Below are 22,854 nucleotides of genomic sequence, written 5' to 3'. Positions count from 1 at the left end.
ACTTAGAGGCGCTATTAAATTGGCAAAAACAATTTTGCCATCTAATTTAGAAATGAAAATCCCGGAGGCTCAATTCACAGGCTATCTAATGTATCAATATGATTAACAGAAACATGTGTTTAGCATGGTTTGTATTTACTTCTGATAACTTTACCTGTTTTTGGATAATGTCACTTTGATTAGAAGCCTGAAGAGTGTGTTCACGTTTAATTTCTATCTGTTGCTGCTTTTTCTTTTGCTGTTGCTCCCTGAGCTGCTGAACCCTTTGCAGCTGCTCTTGAACACTAGCTGCTTGAACTGTTACCACATTCTGAATCTGGTGAGCCTGCACTGGGCTGGCTTGTTGAATCTGAATAGGTAACTGAAGCTTAATCTGCTGGGGCACACCACCCTGCTGGGCCTGTATCTGAGCTACAACATGAGACTGAAGTTGGGAGAGAACTTGGACTTGCTGCTGAAGCTGAGGTACAGTAATAACTTTTGTTGTAGGCTGCTGGATCTGCAGTTGAGGGCGAGATGGAGATTGTACAGTAATTTGATTTAAATTTTGTGCAGCTGGAAGCGTCTGAAGGGAAGTCTGAATCTGGGGTTGCGACTGCTGCTGCAGTTGAGCTTGTATTTGTATAGAAGCTTGGGGTTGTATTTGTATCTGTTGCTGGGTTGTGGTCTGCACCTGAGCTTGCTGCAGAGCTTGGACTTGGGACTGAGCTTGTGGATGGATGACAGTCTGTGGTTGATTTTGGATTTGAATTTGAGACAGCCCTTGAACCTGGGTCTGTGGTGGAGACTGAACTGTAACTGGAGTTTTAGTTGATTGTGCCACGACAGTTTGTGCTTCAGATATGACTGGAGACTGAGCTGATGTTGGAGACTGAGATTCAGGCTGTGTCTGATCTTCAGGCTGAAGTGAGGGCTGAGTAGTCTGTGGCTGGGCTGGGGGCTGAGGCTGAATACTCGGGGTCTGCACCTGTGGCTGAGCTTGCAATTGACTGTGAGGGTGGGGCTGAATTGGTGGCAGCACTGGTTGTGTCTGTGTTTGTGAGGCTTGTTTCTGTTCTCCCGTAGCTGTGAAGGATAAAAACAGAGTATTCCACTCATTCCAAGCAACGTGCCTACAAGCTCCGTTAATCTGAACAATTAGGCCACGTCTACACTGCAGAGTTTTGTCGACAAAAGTTATGCCGCTTTAATTAAACCGCTGTTGAATGTCCACACTATGCTCTTGAGTCGGCAGAGTGCATCCACACTAGCAGCTCTTGCATCAACAGAGAGCAGTGCACTGTGGGGAGCTATCCCACTTTGCAACTGGCCGCAGGGTCCTTTGGGAAGGACATGACGCAGGTTTCTAAATCCCATCATTCCATGGGCGATTGCCAGTCGCTTTTCAACTGAAGTATGTGTGTGTGTGGGGAGAGTGAGAGAAAACAGGGAGGGGGAAGGTGCGTGTGTTGGGGGAGAGCGAGCGTGTTGGCATGCTGTCTCTAAGTTCAGACAGCGGCTGGAAACAACCAGTCCCAAGGCAGGGGCAGACCCCTGACATCAGCCCCCGCCTCCCTCCCTGGCTCTGGATAGCATAGCAGTTTCACCCCCACCCACCCCCCCGCACACACACCCCTGCCTGCCTGCCGCTGTGTTCCTAGTGCCCAGGACGTTAATGATTTGCTGTTTGCTGCCTGAGCAGAGCGGCATGTGTAGCTGTCAGAACTTCCTGGAGCTTTGACAGGAGAGGGGCGCATGCCTGTGTAGCTGGAATGCATGGCAGCCAAGTTCAAAACATTGATCAGAGTGCTCACGGCGGGCATTGTGGAAGGCCAGTTATGACAACATAACGAATGGCAGCATCTACACTGACACTTTGTTGCTTAACTTCATTGCAAAAAGCTTTATGCCTCGTCAAGGTGGTTTTGTTTTGCCGACAAAAGTAGCATTAACACCAAGGAGTCTGGTGGCACCTTAAAGACTAACAGATTTATTTGGGCATAAGCTTTCGTGGGTAAAAACCTCACTTCTTCAGATGCATTGTACACCTCCACTGTTTTGTCGGCAAAATCTGCCTTTTGCCAACAAAACTGTGTAGTGTAGACAAGGCCCTAGGTTTTCTAAAGTTGAGGAAGCACTATTTCCCCTTTGGTTTCAAAAGAACTACAATACTTTATACAGAGCTTCAGCTGAAGATTTCTATGCCTACACACTGTTCTTTTAACTAAGATACTTTAATGAAAGAGACTAACTCCAACTATATAAAAAAATTAAAACAACATAACTCCAATAATCTTTTTCTCTTGAACACAGAAAACCCTACCTGATGTCGAAGTGGAAACTGTCGTAGTAGTTGTGCTAGCTGTTGTAGCAGATGATGATAATGGAGTGAAAAGGAATCTTTGAATTGTACCATTCGGCATAGCCGCTTGCATTAGCTGTTGTCCTGGACCTGGTATTACAGTCACACCCTGAGGTATCAACTGTAACTGGCCAGTAGTTTGACCCTGTCCCTGAATTACCACAGTCAACCCCTGACTGCCACCCTAAAAAAAAAAAAAAAAAAAAAGTAAAATTCATGTTAGTATTGATGTCCCAATGATATAACTCTTAGGTGGACTATGCAGTAATCCGGGAGACCCAGGATTATGAATTCTGCGGATTTAAAACCTGAACCATTAGGGTACATATCGTATCTATGATGCTTAATTTTGGGCATCCTATTAACCACCTCCTGACCCAAAGACCAACCTCAAGAGTCCCAACTGCCTGTTCACAACATTAGTCAATAAAACATTTTCCTAACTGCATATCAGATATTGCCCAACTCTCAGTGTTGACTGTTCATTCAGGTTGTCAGCATGCTGGTAGAATGTTACTGCTTAAATGGTCTCTTTGGATACCATATTTTTGGAGATCTTTAATACAGGCAGAAACATCCCAGTTTTGCAGACAGATCAGAAGGATAGTTCTAACCCTCAAGGTGATTCCCTGTGTCATACACGTCTCTTTGAATCAGGCTACGTCTTCACTGGAGGGCGGGGGGGGAAGGGATCGATTTAAGATACGCAAATTCAGCTACGCGAATAGCGTAGCTGAATTCGACATATCTGAGCCGACTTACCCTGCTGTGAGGACGGCGGCAAATCGACCGCCGCGGCTCCCCCGTCGACGACACTTACTCCTACCTGCGCTGGTGGGAGTACAAGCGTCGATTCAGGGATCGATTGTCGCGTCCCGACGAGACGCGATAATTTGATCCCCAAGAGATCGATTTCTACCCGCCGATTTAGGTGGGTAGTGAAGACGTGGCCTCAGTCCCACCAGTGGCAGCTCTTGCCTTCAACTGATACCTACCCTTCTCCACACCTTCAATAATCAATAGCCTTTTGAGTCTGCCCTAGAAAAGAATTCCTGCATGTTGTTCTACATGTCAAAAATGACACTAAGGCATGGGCATATTTTGACAATTAAACCTTTTATCCATTCTTAACATTATTATTAAGCATTTATATTATCATAGTTCCCAAAGGTCCAAATTGGGATTGGGTGCTGTATAAACACAGAAAAGAGGGCCCCTTGAAGGGTTAACAATCTAAAGGATTTACAATTTACAGCCAAACTCAGCATGAATCTAAATGTACATGCACTAACCAGACTCTCATGGTCTAGGCATAAGCAATAGAGAGCGTTATTTTCCAGTTCCAAATGATGTCACTCTGTCCTTTCCCAGTACTAAAGCAAGTGTAAATGACAGCTATCATGTCCTTCAACACCCACCCAAAGACAGTGGATGGGCATCAACACCACATTCTGAAGGCAACAAGGTAAGTAGATAAAAGATATTTAGAGAAAAGAAATCTCTATTTTCTTAATTTAATTACCATTTGATTTGTATGTAGGTTATAGGTTTCCCAAAAAGCAAAACTGAAACACGATGTACAAAACGTACAGACACACACACACGCCGTACTGATGAGATCAAAGGATATCAGTATGGGCATATTTTCATAAATGAGTCTATAAAAAAATTGTTTACCTGTCCTTGAGTTAGCTGCGTGAGTTGGGCCATAGTAAGTTTCACTTGCCCTTGCTGGGGACGAGTGGGCTGCGGTGTTGTGGTTTGTGGTTGTATATTCTGTGGAGGTGTTCCTGGAGCTGTTGCTACCTTTTGTCCAGGACTTGAAGTTGTGCTAGCATTAGAAACTGCAGTTGAGACAGGCTGACCTCTAATTATCTGAGTCACCACCTGTTGAGTCTGACCTGTTAAAGACAGCAAAATTTGTTATGCTAAAAATACACTTCCAACATTTTTCATTATAGCCCACAAAACTTCTAAACCCCAACTTCATGAGAGAAGTTAAGCAAGCATTCCTGTTTGCCACAGAATATCTATCATTAGTCACTTCTCTATCTGACTAACCAAAAATATGAATCTGATTTCAAGTAAAACATTTTGCAATCTACTTACAAGATAGTTTTAAACACCTAGCTTTCCTCTAATTACATGTAGCGTTTTCTCACAACACTATTAATTCAAACCTTTCTACAAATTGATTAATAATAATTTTATATTTTAATTATTCATTAAACTGTTTATCCAAGTTTTTTATTAAACTAGGAAACCCTGTTCTTTGTACCCACCCGAATGAAAGAGTTACTCTTCAGTAGACTCCCCAGTAATCTTGATTAAAATGATGATTGATCCCAAAACTTTTTTTTGTTAAACACTGCACTGAATACAGTAATTTCTGAGTTAGGGTGAATGATACATAAAATGTTTATGGAGAAACAAACCATGGTTTCACACACTGGAAGTTTGTAATTAAAATGAACCTACTGGATGGAAGAATACCTTGCTGCACCACTACAGGTGTTCGAATAATGGCCTTTCCTAACGTTGATGGCTGAAGTGGTGTCCGTATTACTGTCATACCTGGGCGGAGCGGTGTTCCTGGCATTATCTAGAAACAGCAAAAGGAGAACACACACATAAAACTTTTCAAAAAGGGCATATCCTGCTGAACCTTGAATTCTTTACAAACAATGAGAAATAAAGGGATACAAGTAGCTCATATATTTATATGTTGCACGCTTGAAAATTTTGTTAAAGCCGACTTTAGCAAAACTCTGTTTTATTTACTCTCCTGACAAGTTTCTTAGCTCTGATAAGCATCAATTCCTCATTAAAACTATGTGCTATGAGGTCCTATGTTGTAGAGACCAGACAAAAGCCAAGAAGGACAACATGGAAGTGGCTCCTTGATCGGTGAAAAAATTATGTGTGGGTTTATCCTCCCACTCTGACCAAATGTGAACACCAGCCTAGGGAGTGGGAGACTGAATCCAGGAATCAGATTGATATCAAGGCAACAGAGATCATTATGATCATCTAGTCTGATCTCAGCATAACACAGGCCCAGAGAACCTCACTCAGTAGCATCTACCTCATGCTCATAACTTCTGTTTGAGCTACAGAATATCTTTGAGAGACATATCCAGTCTTGATATAAAGACTACACTGAAGGAGAATACACCACATCCTTAGGTAAATTATTCCAATCGTTAATTTCCCTTTGTGTTAAATTTGCACATTATTATTTGTATTGCCATAGTGCCTAGGCACCCTAGCCATGGATCAAGACTCCACTGTACTAGGCTAGGCACTGTACAATCTTATTTCTAGTCTGAATCAAAACTTGCATCTCTTACATAGCAATACAGCACAGCCTTTGAAAACTTTAATAATTCAATAATCCTATTAAAAATCCTATTTTGAAATCTTAAGTGTCTATTAGACTTGCTGTGCATCTGCATATGCATGTAGGATCCTGTTTCTGTGTTTGCCCATGTACCCTTCCATGACTTCCAATGTATTTACCCAATATAACTGATAAAGCTCAGAAAAACATCTTACTTGTGAAGTACATGTTGTACCTAGAGTCCCTGTGGTATTTGGCCTAATAGTTACAGTCGCTGTCCTTGGCTGGAATGAAGTAAATGTTTGTTGATTTGCACCTGTAGTTGATGGAATGATACCCAACACTTTTTGCTGAACTTGAACAACACCTAATAAAAAAGAATTAATCCGTTAATACAAAAAATTGCAAATGTAATAAATCATAGGAACGCCACACTGACATCCAGTACTCACACTCTAAGTTTTTATGACACTTCTGTCGGACTTCTGTCAAAGTCTCTTGACAGAAACTTCTTCACGTTCTATAGGGAAGTAGCATTACCTCTTCTGTTGCTTGTACAACTTCCTCCACAGTATCAATCCACAGACATTTTAAAAGGATTTGGGCAAAGAATGATATTTCAGAGTTGTGAACCTTTCTATTGATCTTTACGATGAGGCTCTTGCCCATGTGTTGTGCCATATACAAGTGCTTATTATTTACACATGTTTAAATATGGATGGCCTGTGCCTCCCCGCTTCCAAGTGACCTATTTAAACATCTCAAAGAGCCTCAAACTCATGGAGCAGGTGAGCACGATAAGTGCTGTTCATCTACCTAAAAAAGCACCGTCAAAAGCTAGCAGTCTCCATGATTTTTTCATAGATAAAAATATAAATTCACTGTTTCAACAAACATATATATACAAATTATATTATATGAATATAAATAAAATGGAGATGGAGGAATGAGTATTTTTCTTTGGTGAAGAAGCGATATGCCATCCACAAGCTCACAAAATGTCATGTTGTCTTTTCCAATCAAGAAGAAAAGGATCCAACACTACTTCATTGATCAGTAAAATGAATCACACCAGCTTCTAAGGAATAACTATTTACAACAATTAGCAGTTACGTCTATTTTGAAACACTTTTTAAAAAATCCTTTTGCTGAAATCTAATTTAGAGGCGGAAAAGAGAATTTTGCATTCTAGGTTGTCAAAAGAAATTAGAGCTTCTGATTATGCACTAGGGGACTCAGAGTACAAGGCCCAAGGTCACGGGTAAGAGCAGACAGAAATTTAAGATACAAACCTACATTTTTTGCCTGAAAACAATTGCCATTGTTTGGGGGGTAGCAAAGAAAAAGCTAGAGAGACTTATTCCAGTTTTGGTGTTTTTTCTTTAAAGGAGACAAGTCACATTTTATTTCACTGGGAAAATAATGTCAATGCAATCTGAATTAGAAAGTTAGAAGATACATTTTTTTCCCCCTACCTCCTTGGGTTGATGGCACATTGACGGCAACAATCTTGCTGTTTGCTGGAAGTGGCAACTTTGTTATCACTTTGCCTGCCATAGTTACTGGACTGCCTGCAATCTGGAACGTCTGACCTGTGCTGGCAATGGTTGTAGCTGATGTAGCAGCTGTGCTGGTAGCTATTGAAATAAGAAAGTCAATTTTTGAACTTTATTATTATTAGTAAATATGACTATTTCTTAAGTATTAGAGAATAAAACTGGAAGGTTATTATACAACCACTTTTCAATGTGTCATATCATTTCCCCCTCATTATATCTTTTAAAGGTTTGTTGAAACAGTGAATTTATGCACAGAACACTTTTACCATACAGATAAAACCGGCACAGATCAGAAATGAAACAATCTGGCTTGAGAGTGCAGGAAAAATACTGGCCTAAGGATGGGACATTCATCTTTAGACAAAAAGAATTGTTCCCCAGTCCCCTCCCAAACTGGTAACAATGTTAACCACAAAGATCAGAAATTAAATCCCAATATTGCTATATTATAGAGAAAAAGGTGATGTGCTATAGAAGCAGTGACTAACAACAGGTTCTTTTAGTGACACACAGATCATTTACCTGCTGAGGACTGGCCTTGTTTAACCCAGGTAGCGAAAGTCTGATGGAAGTTCTTGTTCTGCTGGAATGTTACCGTAGCTGGAGAGCCCACTTTAGTAGTAAGCACTACTTTGGTTCCAGTAGGAACTGGGCCTGTTAATGGGCCTACCACAACCTTCTGTGGAGTTGAGGCAGTGGTTGCAGTACTGCTTGCTGTAGTGACCGTAGTGGCTGTTGTAGGTAACTGCTTCTGTTGTTCCAGTCGCTTCTATAGAAGTTAGAAGAAAAACTCAATGAACGAATGAACAGTTAAAATTTGTGGATTTTGCAAGGGATGAATACCTAATTTTTCCCACTGAAAAACAAGGTATGTGAACAGGATCTAGCAACTCTAAATACTAAATTATTGAAGCAGAATATATTACAGATTGCTATCAAGCTATCACAATTGACATACACATGCAATATTATAATTTGCCATAAAATACTTTCTGTATTGCAGATGTATACATTCCACTGTGCTACACACCACAAAATTATTACATATATAGCATCTTTTGAATGCTGTACATAATCAATCCAGTATATTTATTCACTATTCTCAGATTAGCAAGCAATATGAAAGATCAAAAGGTAGAAGGTTTTTTAGCATGATAAACTACAGTCTGAAAATATATGCCCATATTTTGGGTTTCAGTATGTGTCCATGGCTTTCATCAATTTCAATGACAGACGCAAACCTGTATTACACATAGCTCAATTTTTAATTACGGTTGGCTTTCCTGAATTTACTGCTGGCTGCAGCTTTATCTTGCTAATGGTAAAGTGACAGAAAGTGAAGATATCTCCATTTCTACTTTATCTAATTGACCATCATCAAAAGAATACCATTATTTAAAGTTTTTCACCTGACTGTAAGCCAATCTCCAGCCTACTCAAAACCATATTCAACAATCCCTTACATACAGTAGGCTTCCCATGCTGTTACTGTCATAAGCAATGGTGCTTTTTTATTTTAGAGAGATGGCTATCTGCAAGCAATTCAATAATGCCAATTGTAATTTGCATGTTTTCCAATATATTTCACGCTGAGCAGTGCTCCTTATCCATTTGAATCTTGACTGCAAGACTGGGAAAAGTGGGTAGAACTGCTTAGGCACCAACATTATTTCTTTTTCACTATTTACAAGTGAATAAATAATACCAATGATTTAAGATATAAAATAGCAGAAACATTAGAAAATAAAGTAATGGAGGTTTGTAAGTCAACTAATGGTTTGCATTTTATTTTATGCTTAGATAATTCTAAAATACTATTTGTGGTATCAATCACTAACAGGGAGAAATGTATTGTCTGTAGAGAAGACAAAACAAAAGGAAAAATGAAACCATTCTGGAAAAATTGTACAATTCTTCATTGTAACATTCAGGGTGCAATAAAATAAAATAAAATAAAATAAAATCAACCTGCGATCAGGTATTGGGTATTATTAATTAGCAGGTTAAAACACAACCCTCCCCTTCCGTGCTTGTATCCAGATAAACTCAGGGTAGGACAAAATCAGAAGTTTTGTCCTAATTCTAGCATGGGAACTAATCTGGCCAATTTCACAGTCTACTGTCTGTTGAAGCTGCTTTCCATCAAATCGTGGAATGCTTCAGATCTCACCTAGAGGCTGCTATTTCACATCCTCCTTTTAAAAGTGGAAGAAAAACTTTTTTGGACACAATCTAAACTGGGTCTACAAAACTGAAAGGCAATTATAAAAAAATCCTTCTTAGAGCCCAGTACTTCAAAATAATGAATGTATTACGTACAATAAGTGACAATATTTAATATCTCAGTGGGATCTTTCCAGAATGTTGAGTTTGTATATATACACTGGAAAAATTACAATTATACTTGAAAAATAGCATTACAGAGGCATACTTTATTTCCTGTGTTTGGATGTACGCAGACTAACAATGCAAACTTTTTGACAGGTGGGACTACTAATGGCTCCCCCACCTGCTGGGCAGCCAATCGTTGCTGTTTTAGTTGAACCTCCATTTGGGCCTTGAATTCCTCAGCCTTCTTCTGTTCACTAACCTTAGCCTGCTGCTCAACTGCCTGTGCCTTTTCTTTCTCCACCCTGCCAAAGACAAGCAACCAAAGAGAAAATTACTACTGTACACGAAAAAAGCTATTTCATTTTATCCAGGTTAACTGATGTTTTGAGAATTAGTCCTGCTTCTTAGACTACTCCCTGAAATATTCTAAAGCAAATAAATGCAATGCCTTTCAAAGAAGGTATTTATCAAGACTGTGGTCTATAACTATTTTTGAGAGACTGAAAACACCACCTTATACATAACACCAACAGTTCAAAACAATAGCATTTTGTTAGGAAAGCAAGATAAAGGTCTAACTATAACTTTTCCTCTAAATGTGAAGCACTGTGAATATTCCTTTCATGTGTGTGTACTCTGGGACTTAGAGGCTGACTTTACCCTTTGTTTTAAGGGACACATTTGCTTCATTCATACTGCAGAATGATTTAAAACCTTTATAGTTTTAGTAAGTAATGTGCATGTCAGAAGGACTCATGCTGCACAGAAATAATCTGTTGGCACACAACACTGTTTACTTCATAAAGCAGCCAAATAGTAGTTTGCTTAGTTACTACATACTAGATTAACACAAAATTAGTGCGAAGGTTTATAGATCTACCACAATTAAATTAGTTTCTGGCATCACTAGTAACTTGCTCCTTCAACTAAGTTTGTCCATTTTTAAAAAAGAAAGCAAAGACAACATTAAAAGCTTAATTTTTTATTCATTATGGGTATCACCCATAACTTGGGCAATCTGGTTGGAGCATTTTTTTTAACAATGTACACACAAACTAAAATGCTTCATTTAAATTGTGTCAGCTTACCTTTCAGCAAATGCCCTGATCTCCCATAATTCCAATTCCTCCTCTGCTACCCAACTTTCAATTATAACAGGGCCTGTCTGCTTGGGTGTTTCTGGCCTCTTTGGCCTCAGTGCACTTGATCGAAGGCCTTTCCTCTGAGGTGTAGGAGTTTCTTTAGAGAAAAAAGTCAAACATTCATTAAAATAAACCAGGAAATAAAATTAAAGATCCAAATTTAAAGTTATTTAGCGTCAATTTTTACACAAATTCTGCAGTTTGAAAATGGGGGTTATTCAGAGTAAAATTTTCAGACAAACTCCCACTGAATTCAATAGCAGCATTGTTAGGCCAAAGCTGAAGACTTTTAAAAATTCCAACCTAATTGTTAAAGAAGTAATCTGAGTATCATTATACTCCAAGAATCTATAATAAGCATAATAGATCCACAAGCTATTTTTGATTTACAGGAAGCTTGAAGCTAAAACTGTATTTAGGAGGGCTGTTAGATTTTAATGAAATCAGGAGAAAAATATAGTCATGTCTACAGTTTTAAAGATCTGCAGGGGTAGGTTCATTTTAGCTTGTTTTGTATGAAGGCATGGCTACTGAAAATCCAGAGAAAGTAAATATTACATACATACACACAAATTTGGTGTTTTTCAGTTGTAGCCTACTTGTATCTACAATATCATATGGTAGATTAGATATGGAGTTGGGTTAACTTTTTTTAGTTGATAATTTTCTTCTAACATATTAAGGACAGGATATCCTGCTTATAAAGAAGATTTACTGTATATTACTCCATTCATTTTTGCTAATCTCATTTTAGTAACAGGAAGGCCTTTGGCTTTAAGATAATAAATCTAACAGAATGACTAGATTGATTTGTTTAACACAATTGAATGGAGAATGGATACTTATCTCAATTTGTGCAACACTGCCCTCTCCTTAGACGGTCAGGGTTACTATGAAAATTTGGTTAAACTTATTTCTATAAAATTTATGATGAAGTTTGAAGACTTATAAACAAGCATACCTTTTGGAGCCTCTGGTACACCAATAGGGCAAATGATTTTTCTTATACAGTACTCTGAACGAATTCCATAAGGACCAACATCTCTCCGTTTGATTATTTCAGTTGTTGTAATTTCAGTTTCAGATGTTTCTACAGTGATTTAATCCCAATATGATGTATTATGTTAGAAAATAAAAAGTAAACAAGTTGTTCATGAGAAATAAAGACAATTGTGGAGAAATAACTTTCAATAATCCATTGAGTTTCACAGGCAACCAAAAAAGCTATTTCAAGTTTCTGCATGAACAGGCTCAGATTTCAAAATCTGGGCTTTTGCTTGTACATGCATGAAGGCATGTGTACACACAACTTCTGACTTATACACATGGAAATAAGGCATGCACAAAAGCATGCAGGCTGATTTGAAAATATGGGCTATAGTGAGGAAATCAAAGAATACGGCAATTAAAAATGGCAGAAATAAGTGATTGTGTGTGCCGACTGGCTTGGAGTAAACAAAAACCAGAGAAATACATTTTAAGAGATAGTCCATTCCTAGAAACATAGGAGGTGTAATATCAGAATATATTGTCTACCTCTCACACTGGCCAATTTTGATTGTCAGAGGAAAATTTAAACTCCACCCTTCTGTAAAGTAACACAATCACCGGCAAGAAGGTGTAAAATCCTGGCATTACTGCCTTCAGTTGAACCAGGATTTCACCCAAGGTGGGCGAAATTTTTCTTAACCTCAGATGCTCATTCTGAAGTAACTGTTTGGAAGCAACCCTTACATACTTTGTTTCTGGTTAAATTTTTTCAAAAACGTACACAGAAAAGTAAGGCATTTAGATTGAACTGATTCATCCATTTCTCCAAAATACTCAAAATAAGTAAAATAGCAATAGGTATAAACCGTATAATGTTAATTTTATATGATTTTAACCAACTGAAATTTGTGTAGCATATTGCACTTTTATAGACAGACTCTCAGAACCAATATCCTAAATTAATACAAACTATTCATTTAAAAAAAGGCAAAAGCTTATAAGAAATACTACCTGTGCGTGTAGTTCCTCCCCCAGGTGGGGGTTTTGCAGCCATATCATCCCACCTTAAACATGCCCAGAGTAACCGCAACATAAGGCTCACCCCAGCCAATGATTTCACGGTTTGAAGTCGATATCTAAAACAAGCCACAAAGAAAAACAAAAAAATGTTACATTTTAAACTGAATACATTAAGTTAATGACTAACCAAACCAAAGGGCTTTCATTTTATCTTTTCAGTATTTAAGTAGCATGAACACCTGTAATTTATTCAGCTCCTCAAACTCTTTGGAACTCATACTGCCCTAGATCTCCAGAAGATTTCCCATAGATGTCAGTGTGTATTGCATGTGTGGATCAAGGCTGGATACATGACGGGTCCCCCTATGTACTTCATGGCACAATGGGATAAGATGCTGTACCAAACACCCCTAAATTCTGCAATGTTAGTTTGTTGTATCCTCCAAAAATATCTTTCGTTCCACATGACCCCAGAAAAAAACGTGCAAGAAACATGACCATCTATATATTCTATAGTGTTACAGAGTAAAATTATCTTTATTAGATGACATCTGAGGTCAAAATTAGGAAAGCTTAAAATAAAGACCTCCACTTTTCTTCGTAAGTAAATGAAACAGGTCCTTCTCTTAGTAGGCGTGTGTTTAAATGGTCCAGAACAAACTGACAAGGCTAAAAACCTAGCACTTTCTGAACTAAGACTGTAAAGCCATAGAAGAATGCATAGTGTATATTTGTTTTGAAAGTGTCTGCAGCAAGGCACAGTCGCCTGTTGATGGCACTGTGGGGGGGCCTAACTGTAAAAGTTTCTCTGAGTTGATTTCTAAATCCTACAAACAAAGCATATACAGAATTCTCTTAGGAAGTGGGTAAAGGATATGTGTGCACAAATACAGCTCATCTTAAGGTGATGAGTTGGGAAGTGGGGGCGTAGATTAAACATATTTTGATGAAGTGGAGAGAATTTTATCAAGTTATTGACATGCCATTGCAGGAATGCCACTGGGCAGCTGGAGGAACATGCAAAAGGGGCTGACCAAAAGAATCTCTCCATCGAATACCACTCAGAGGAAAAATATATGGCACTTAACAGACAGCACATACAAAAGATAGATCTAAGCAAGGTCTGACAGTTCAGGAAGGATTCATATTTAGCACATAGTGACTAACACTAATTTCTGAAGCTGGGAGTTTATCTCAAGGGTATCCAGGGACAAAATTAGGGACCTCTCTCAATGAACTAAGCTGAAAAATTAACAGTATTTCTGCAGGTCCATAAACTGCAGTGAAGATTTTTCTGCAGGAATCTGCAAATCCCTCCCCATCAGAGAAACTCACTTTTCAGCTGTGTTTATAACAATGATTATGATTTAAATATCAAAGAAAATATTAGTGCCTGATCATAATACTGAAGATTTTGCAAGTAATAATGAGCTGTAGAAACAGATCAAGAATGAATAAAAAAAATTTCATAACGCAATTCAGCACCAGTTATTGCTTTTTTGAAATAATGGATTTGGATCACCTTTTCTTTTAAGGTGAAGACAGAGCAATTAGAATGATTCTCAGTAAGCATTTTGTCAGGAGAAGAGACTAAAGTTGTTAAGATGATTCTCACTAAAACCTTGATCGTGCATCATTAAAGTTAATAGGAGTTTTTCCATCATCTTGAATGGGAGCAGAACCAAGCCCTAAAGCATATGAGTCTGTGGATACGCAGTGGAAATATACAAATTATGGAACAGCTTTAGCAGGCAAGTCTACAAGATACCATATACCATTCAGGCCCAACTGTACAAAGAGTTGTGTGTTATAAAGAATGTTCACATAAAACCAAGAAAATTAGGATGTTGAAAGAAAATAAGATTCAGATCCTGTCTACATACACAAAAACATGTTTAAACATGGTTATGGCTAAAAGTGTATTACAGCATATCTTACATCCACACAGGCTATAAAAAGTAAATTTATAACTACATTTTAAACTTAATAGAAATTGTGTCTACACTAAACTTTTTCTTACATTTCCCACTACTGCATCTTCACCTATGGGAATGCTAGTAGATTGACCTCTATTTTTAAGCATCCTATCTAGTGTAGATAAGACTACTGAAAGAAAAACATGGGACCTTAAAAATGGTCATAACATTCCCTCCCACCACCACCAAAACACTAGACAAAAAGAAAACATTTAATGCAGCTGAGCCAAAATCAAGTTTAAATATGGTTATTTCTGCATTATAAACGGTCTCAGAACTATTTTGTTCCAACAGGTAAGTTATTCCACCTATTCACCAATTATAGATAAGACTGAGGTTCCATCTCCACTGGCCTTTAAACAGAGCCTGAGAATCAGTTCCATTTAAATCTATTTCCACCACTTTTGTCTAGTGTGGACAGGATCACTTTTCTTTTATGGTAAACCTTGCTACAACACTGTTTTAAACTCTGGTTCTGTGTTGTTTGGATCCATCCAAAAACTGGCAGCTCAGGGCTTGTCAACATGGGGAACAAAAATAACTAAGGACTTGTCTACATGGGGAAGTTAGTGCATAGCAAGCTACTGTGTAAATTTACAGTGCCGTTGCTACTCTGGCACCCCCTTCCTGGCATAAACACTCTTACTGAGCACTTAAAGCACCCTCGTCGGTTTAGCTCAGAGCTAAACTGCCAGAGGGCATTTTTGAGCACAGTAAGAGGTAGCGCCGGCGTAGCTAGTGTGCTGTACGTTCACACCCTAGCTTGCTGTGCACTAACTTCCCATAGAGACAAGCCTGACATCACCTGTAATCCACACCTTTAGTGATTTCAGTGCAAACCTGTGTGTGGATGCTTATTTTGGAATAAGAATGCCCTATTTTGATATAGCTTAAGTCAATAAAAAATTACCTTTGGCATGCCTATTGTATTGCTTCCATTTTTACAGTTAATTTCACCCCATCCCAAATTCTTCTTTAAAAAAGGTAAACATTAAGTATGTACCTCCAAGTGATACCAAAAGTTGGTCTTGGGGATGGATACGGCCAAATATCCATGGCAGGTTTTGCATTGTAGTTGAAATAGGGAACCTCTCTGATCCCTCCTCTTCTGGCCAACTTTTTTAAATCATCATTGGGTAAAACAAATATACTCTTTTTACTGCTTTTGGTAACAAATTTTCTGTAAGATGGCAGGGCTGTTCCAGAACGAGTCTTTTTGGGTCTGGAAAATTTCATTAACTTCACTTTGTCCCTTGTGGAATATTCTTTGCTCACAGTCATGGAAGTCACCAATGTGCCTCCTGGAATAGTTAATGAATCAGTTACTGTTGTAGTAATCACAGTTTTACTGTGCTCCTGTACAGAGATGACATCAACATTGCTGTCTGCAGCAGGTGCGGTAAGCTTAGTTACAGTGGTGGTGGTAGTTACAGTGGAAATGGCACAATTTTCTGTAGATGACACCATGGTTTGTTTATCATCCTTGAAGGCTGACAACTCTGCTACTTTAAACACCGTTTTGGATTCTGTGGAAACAGTTGACGTTGTGGTGGTCACTTCTGTAATAACAGTTTTATTTTTTGTTTTATTTTCTCCATTGATATTTTCGACTTTATTATACATCTGCAGGCCATTCTGATCAGTAAAGTCACTACTTAAGCTAGATTCCTCACAAGAAGTTACTGGTGAGGGTGCAACTTCTTTACCCTCAATAGCTTCTGTTTCCATGGATTCTACTTCACTAATCACATTATTTTCTTTACAGGAAAGCTGTGCTTGTGTAGAAGCACTATCAACAAAGCTGGATCTTTCAAGAGAATGCTGCTTTTCTCCAATATTTTGCACACACTTGGACATTTTATCTGGAAGCAGAGGATACTCTCCAGACTCACCACCAATCTCTGCAGAACTTTGTAAACATGATTTAGTATCCAAGTTATTTTTTAAATCTGTATCCTCCATAGTGATATCACCATTCATGAATGGTTTTACAGAGGATTCTTTAATAGTCAATGGTTTTATTTCATGTTCAGGAATGGATTTACTAATATTATTGACTTTAGGTTCAATATCACTCCCTGCCTTAGTATCACAGGTATCTTTCATTAAGCATTCTTCATTTGACAATACCTTAATGTCACTGTCTTTTCCATTAATTTGAAATGCCACCGATTTCTCTCTCTCCACTTTAGTCTCTATTTCTCCATGTTTATTGTTCTTTTTGTCAGTGATACTTTTTAGATTCAGCTGATCAAGACATTTGTTTATGGTACTTGCTTCCATTTTCTGTTCCTCATCTTGCTTTTCACCATTGGCTTCAGTGACTTTAGAATTCAATAAATCACCACTAACATTTACTCCACCCATGTGTTCAGGAGTTTGGCTTTCAGGTGTTTTTTCTAAAGTTAGCTTGTTTTTTAACGATTGTTTCTGATCAAATAAAATCTTGTTTTCTGTTTTAACATCTGTGTTTTTCTGAGCAATATCTTTTCCCTCGTCATTTTCTTGTGGGGACACTGGTTCAGAATGGCTTTTCAGCATGCAATTATTTTCTGGGTCACAGACCTGTTTTTCAGGTTTTTCTTCTGAGGTTGCTTTTTCAGCAATGGGCTGAACATCTGTTTCACAGCTGCTTTCAGTTACCACTGGCTGTAATGGGTTTTCACATTCACTCTGAGACACTGTGGTATTAAATATTTTTTGTTCTGAAGATTTTTCATTGTTTAAGGTGCCACTCTTGCTTATATCTTCTGTGTGTGTTTGTTTTAAGTCATCCATAAGGGGATTCTCACTCTCTCTCTTTTTAAGAACCTCTTGTCCTGGACTATTATCAGTAGTGATTGGTTCAGAATCACCTTCTTTAGTGATGTTCTGAACGGAACTTTGAATTTCTGAGGCATCATCCAGTACTTGGCTTTCTCTTTTTGATAGTCTGTCTATGGAAGGCAAAGAAGGCCGGTCTGGTTCACAGGTTTTGGTACAAGGTGTACTGCTGGTTGGCAAGCAGTCCTGTACTGAATCTTCAGTTTGGATCTTACCTGAAATATGGGTTCTGTCTTGGGGAGACATGTGTATCTGGCTTCCTTCTTTTGCTTTAGTTGTTTGTGGCTCATCTATGTTTTTCTGTGGACTCACAGATCTACTGCCTACAGGTTTAGAACTAGCCTCCAGCTTCATCCTTTCTAGGCGCTGTTTTTCTTCCAGCGTAAACTGTTTTACTCTCCTTTCAAGTAGTCCATCTAATTTTGATGTTTTTACTTTTCTTTTGTAGCAAGTCCTTAAGTGAAACCCCTCGCTGACATTGATTAAATCCGCTTTAGAGTGAATATCCTCATTTTTTGTGGGGGATTCAATTTTTACATCATCTATCTCCATGGGTTCTTCCTTGATGGCTCTATTTTCACAATCAACTTCTCTTTCCACTGTGAACAATAAATATTTTTGAATCAGTAGGACCTCTCAGTAATGACAATACAATAAATAACTTTCATTTTTACATAAAGTTTAAAGTAATAACAGCACTTACAGCACTACACAAAGGGCTGGATAAACATTAACTGGGCTAGGAAAAACATGAAGCAGAAAACTCTTAAGACATTCGCATACAGTACACTACTGCAGACAAGTAGTATGAAATACAATGACTAAAAACTAGTCAAAAAACTTCACCTGAGACTCTCAAAACTAAAAAGGATTTGTTAAAAGGTTTCTTGTGTTTTAACATACATAAAAATATATAACATATATCCTAGGTGGAGACAGAGAGAGAGAGAATGCACCCCTGTATTCACACACCCTACACACTATTGTAATAATCTCTGTACAAGGCATGCTTGTATGGTATCACTTGAAAACACAACTTGTTGATCAGTAATATAGTAAAATGCATATAGCAACACTGTGTGTAAAGTTATGAACATAAACTGAAATCATGACTGAAGAGTGTTTCTCAGATAAATCTGGGGAGTGGCTAAACCAGTTTCTCAAACACAAAAGACAAGCCGACACCCCAGCCGGGTGTCAACAAAGCTGATGGGCCATCACCTATCAAGATGTAATTTTTTGGCAAGGAAGGGGGACAGGGACAAAGATCTGCATCTTAGCAGTGAAACAGCACGAGGTCTCCTTCCTCCGCCAGACTCGTCTCTCGGTTCTCAATTGGAAATGCCTTTCAAAGAGGGACTGAAACTATAAAATGGAGGGGCAAATACCCCAAGAGGTCCTCCTCTCCCTTCCCCCCTGCCCAACTTATTCTCTACACCTGAGAAGACAAAGAAAACAGCCACTGGATTCTGGGGGGACAGTTGCTGACTTGAACACTCTGGTCAGTAATGCTATTGGAAGCACTTGGTGAGAAACTTTACTTGAATCTAATAGTTTAAATTTAGCATTAGAAAGCCAGTTATCTTTATTTTTCTTGTAACCATTTCTGACTCTTATGCCTCATTCCTTGTACTCACTTAAAATCTCTCTTTGTGGTTAATAAACTTGTTTTATTGTTATATCTAATCCAGTGTGTTTAACTTAAAGTGTCTGGGTGACTCCACTTAAGGCAGTATATTATTCCCTTAAAAGAGTAATGGACTTAATATATTCAGACCCTCCAGGAGAGGGCTGGGCATTATAAGACATATATTTCTGGGGGAAAATCTGGGACTGGGAGTGTGTGGGGGTCATCCTGCAACATACACTTTGGCTCTCACCAGCATGGGCTAACACAAGTGTGGCTGGCAGGCTGCAGTTACACACAGACACTCAGGGTGTGACTTGCATGCTGGAAGACTGTTTGTGAGCAGCCCAGGTGGGAGCTATTACCAGCAAGGTATTGTACGGCACCCAAGGTTGCAGGGGAGGGGTAAACAGTCCCTCACTGGTCTGGACTGCATCCTGGTATGTCACATTCAAGTCTGAAAAATGTATATATTACCTTCAGCTTTTGCATGATCTAAGTTTTCAGAATTCATATCAATTTCCACCTTTTCTTCACTCATTTTGTTTTCTTCCTTTACTTGGACTCTCTCCAAGGTTTCAGAAATTTCTATTTCCTTTTGGTCCTTCTCTTGTGGATCATGAGAATCTTTTTTTCTTTCTTTAGAAGAATCAGTCTCTATTTTTACTTTTGCTGGACTTTTTCTTTTATCCAATTCACACTCATTTTCAGTGGTAACATCATTCTTTGCTATTAGCAATAGATTAAAAAAGTAGAAAGTTTTAAATGTTTTAACTTGCTCAAAATAACTCTGTACATTGTTAATGATTTAATTACATTATTTCCTGCATTTTACACACATCATGTACAATATTTTACCTTTTCATCTCTCCTGCAATCAAAATTAACCATGTGTCATGGTTAATATGTAGAAAGAGAACCCAACACTCCAGTGATACTTTCAAGTAAGGGGCTCAAATGTTGAATATATACATGTATGCTATGGGCCCAATCCTGGAAAATGGTAAAAATTCCATCCACTGCAGGCTCGGGCTCTTTGGTCTGGATTTTAAAAAGTGACTAGTGTTTTTGGAAGCCCAGTGTGAGATACCTTAAAAGGACCTGATTTCCAGAAAGAACTGAGCACCCACCTCTGAAAATCAGGCCCCTTTACAGGGTCTCAAGATAGGTTTCCAATTTTTTTTATTTTGGCCTATACACCTTAAGCCCTGGATGGACCCAACTATCCAACTGGCAAAGACTTTGTACCTGACTGTCACTCAGCACTCAATGAGGCAATAATAATCCAATCTAGCAGTTACAAAAGCAACCCAAAGGCTGTGTCCACAAATAATACTGCAGAGGGAGCCTGCATGTTATTGTGGATTCCAGAAAATGTTTTAAAAAAGTTTCATAGCAGTAAATTCACCCACAATTTTCTAATATTTAAAAGGAAATCCAAGATTATTTGCAAACTACTACTTTTCTAAATAAAACTGCAGACAGACAATTTTAAGGGGCAACAGTACCAAACGGAGCTTAGATCACGTTCATTCATAGGACTGCTTGCCCACAAAAACTGAAGACCCGTATCATGATTTCTGTAGAGAATGGTTTCCTTCCCCACTGCAAAACTATGGTTTCCAAATCAAGTTGGTTAATGGTACAATATTTGTTTAATATAGAAAATAGGTATATATCTACAATAACTAGCTTATGAATGCTATTTTTGGACATAGATTGTCCATGAACAAAGCAGATGTGAAGATGCACATTATTTATAAGCACTACAAACTGCCTCAACTTCATAAATGAGCCAATTTAACATAAATGATCAATTTTGTGGGACCGCTGAAATACACGCATTATACAGAAAAAAGGCAACAGCAAATTCCCAAAGTTTACGTAGAACGCTATTTAGAACAAAGCCTACTTATCTGGGATATTTTAATGCAGTCTACTAAATTCAGTAAGTAGTATGTTATTAATTCAAAACAAAGAAAGGTTCACTTACTTGGTAGCACTTTTCTGTAATTGACATTAGTATTTCCAGGTAATTTAGGCACAAACCTATGAACATGTGTTTTACTAATCCAGCTCCAACCACCATATCCTGTTACTCTATATTCCTCTCCTTTTTGTTTCCAAACCTGTTAAATATTTTACAACATTAATTTTTTAAAACATTATTTACTGAAACCTTTAAAGATGGGTTTAAAGAAGTGTGGCAAGTTACCATAACACTATTACTTTGCACTTACATAGTACTTTTCAGGAGTACAATACTTTAGGCTAAAAGAAAATTTTCTTGAATAAAAATCAATAGCCCCCCTTAATCATTTAAATGAGTTGGGTGCTGGTAACTTCTGAGACTACTTCTTCCCTAGTGTGATCTTGCTTTGTTTGAAGGACTCCAGTTTACAGCATCCTAATTTAACAGTGATGCAGCTGGAGGTTAGGTGTTTTCAGCAAAAGGTCATTGACTAGAATTCGCTTTCCACCAAGACCCAATTTGCTAATCTTCAGTTCATGCTGTGAAGCCTATCTGTTCTCCAAGGTTTTTATCTGGAGGGAAGGGAGAAGTTGGTGGATGAAAGGATGTTGTAAGAAAGTCTGGGTTTTTTTTTTTTGAGGGGCGAAGGGGAAGAAATCTCCAGCAATTTTAGCTTCTGGACACTGATTCTAACGATCACTGGCGTGTTTACAAAGATTGTACATATGCCATCACCACTGGCTAGGAATTTTTTAATAAGTTGAAAGAAGCAGATATACAATTTTGTTAGCTTTTGCATATTGGAGGACATCTGTTGCAAAATGTATACCCAAAAATAAACTGACAACACAACTCAGTCCGACAGCAAAATTCTAACAAATGTTAGCTTAAAATAAGCTTTATTTCTTAGCTCATGAGCTCAGGATATTATTCTAGTTGTTTTCTACTTTAGAGAGAATGAGCAACAAAAACCAAATCCCCTAAAAAATTCAGAAGCAAATGCAACCAAGTCAAATCCATGAACGAATCTCCACTGAAGAATATCATAGCCTTTAATATGTAACTTTTGTGTTTCGACAGTAATGTTTCATTGTTTCACATATCGTTTCAGCACAATTTAGCTAAAAGACTTCTTTCTTTTTATATTCAATGATACTCCACTGTTCACCTATTATACTTCCATTAAAAACAGTTGCATATTTTGCATCATAAATAAGAAATTCTAACACAGGCAACCTCAAATGATCAAGTCCGGAAATAATGTTAGAAATTTAACTCAGAGCCAAATTCCGTTTTTGAATATGAGCACATGGCTCTCACTGATGCAATGGAATGAAGAATTTGGTCATTAACATCCTAAGTATAAAACAGAGTTGTATAAAGGACAATTGCTACAAAAATAAAGCCTTTTATTATTTCTAAAAATAAAACAAAAATTGCTAGGCAGAAACATTACCTGATGTTTGATAGGAAAAGTATATTTCACCCATGTAGCCTGTTGCATTGTTTCTTCCTCCTCTTGTTTCCTCTCTTTTTTTTTCACCTTCTCCTTTTCTTCTCTTTCAATAGCTGTCATTCTGTGTAATCTAATACATGCAAATACAGTCAAATTGTGTAAGCAAATTTGAACACCCTAACAATGGCATATACCACCCCCTTGAATGACTAAGATTTAGACGAGGGAAAAAACTATCAATGAATAATATTAGATTACAGAATAATAATAATAATAT

General features: G+C 38.0%; 1 protein-coding gene across 4 annotated transcripts in view; it reads right to left on the bottom strand.

Moving 5' to 3' along the window:
• Window positions 1-22,854, bottom strand: part of BPTF (bromodomain PHD finger transcription factor) — a 90,970-nt gene that overhangs the window by 16,202 nt on the left and 51,914 nt on the right. For 3 of the 4 annotated variants that reach the window (XM_024192534.3, XM_024192533.3, XM_024192535.3), the window contains 15 exons: window positions 22,578-22,707; window positions 21,143-21,278; window positions 19,627-19,878; window positions 15,703-18,121; window positions 12,715-12,839; window positions 11,675-11,803; window positions 10,660-10,810; window positions 9,831-9,873; window positions 7,763-8,009; window positions 7,157-7,318; window positions 5,897-6,048; window positions 4,820-4,943; window positions 4,019-4,242; window positions 2,303-2,525; window positions 155-1,065 (listed from right to left, as the gene is read on the bottom strand). In XM_024192534.3, coding sequence (XP_024048302.2) covers window positions 155-1,065; window positions 2,303-2,525; window positions 4,019-4,242; window positions 4,820-4,943; window positions 5,897-6,048; window positions 7,157-7,318; window positions 7,763-8,009; window positions 9,831-9,873; window positions 10,660-10,810; window positions 11,675-11,803; window positions 12,715-12,839; window positions 15,703-18,121; window positions 19,627-19,878; window positions 21,143-21,278; window positions 22,578-22,707 — 5,428 coding nt within the window. The remainder of the gene's footprint in view (window positions 1-154; window positions 1,066-2,302; window positions 2,526-4,018; window positions 4,243-4,819; window positions 4,944-5,896; window positions 6,049-7,156; window positions 7,319-7,762; window positions 8,010-9,830; window positions 9,874-10,659; window positions 10,811-11,674; window positions 11,804-12,714; window positions 12,840-15,702; window positions 18,122-19,626; window positions 19,879-21,142; window positions 21,279-22,577; window positions 22,708-22,854) is intronic. The other variant, XM_026654399.2, reaches the window with a different exon arrangement.

Source organism: Terrapene carolina, unplaced genomic scaffold, assembly GCF_002925995.2.
Source record: "Terrapene carolina triunguis isolate 2854851 unplaced genomic scaffold, T_m_triunguis-2.0 Scaffold192, whole genome shotgun sequence".
Lineage (NCBI taxonomy): Eukaryota > Metazoa > Chordata > Testudines > Emydidae > Terrapene > Terrapene triunguis.
Note: the sequence above shows the minus strand (reverse complement) of the source record. Positions and strands in the feature narration are given on the sequence as shown.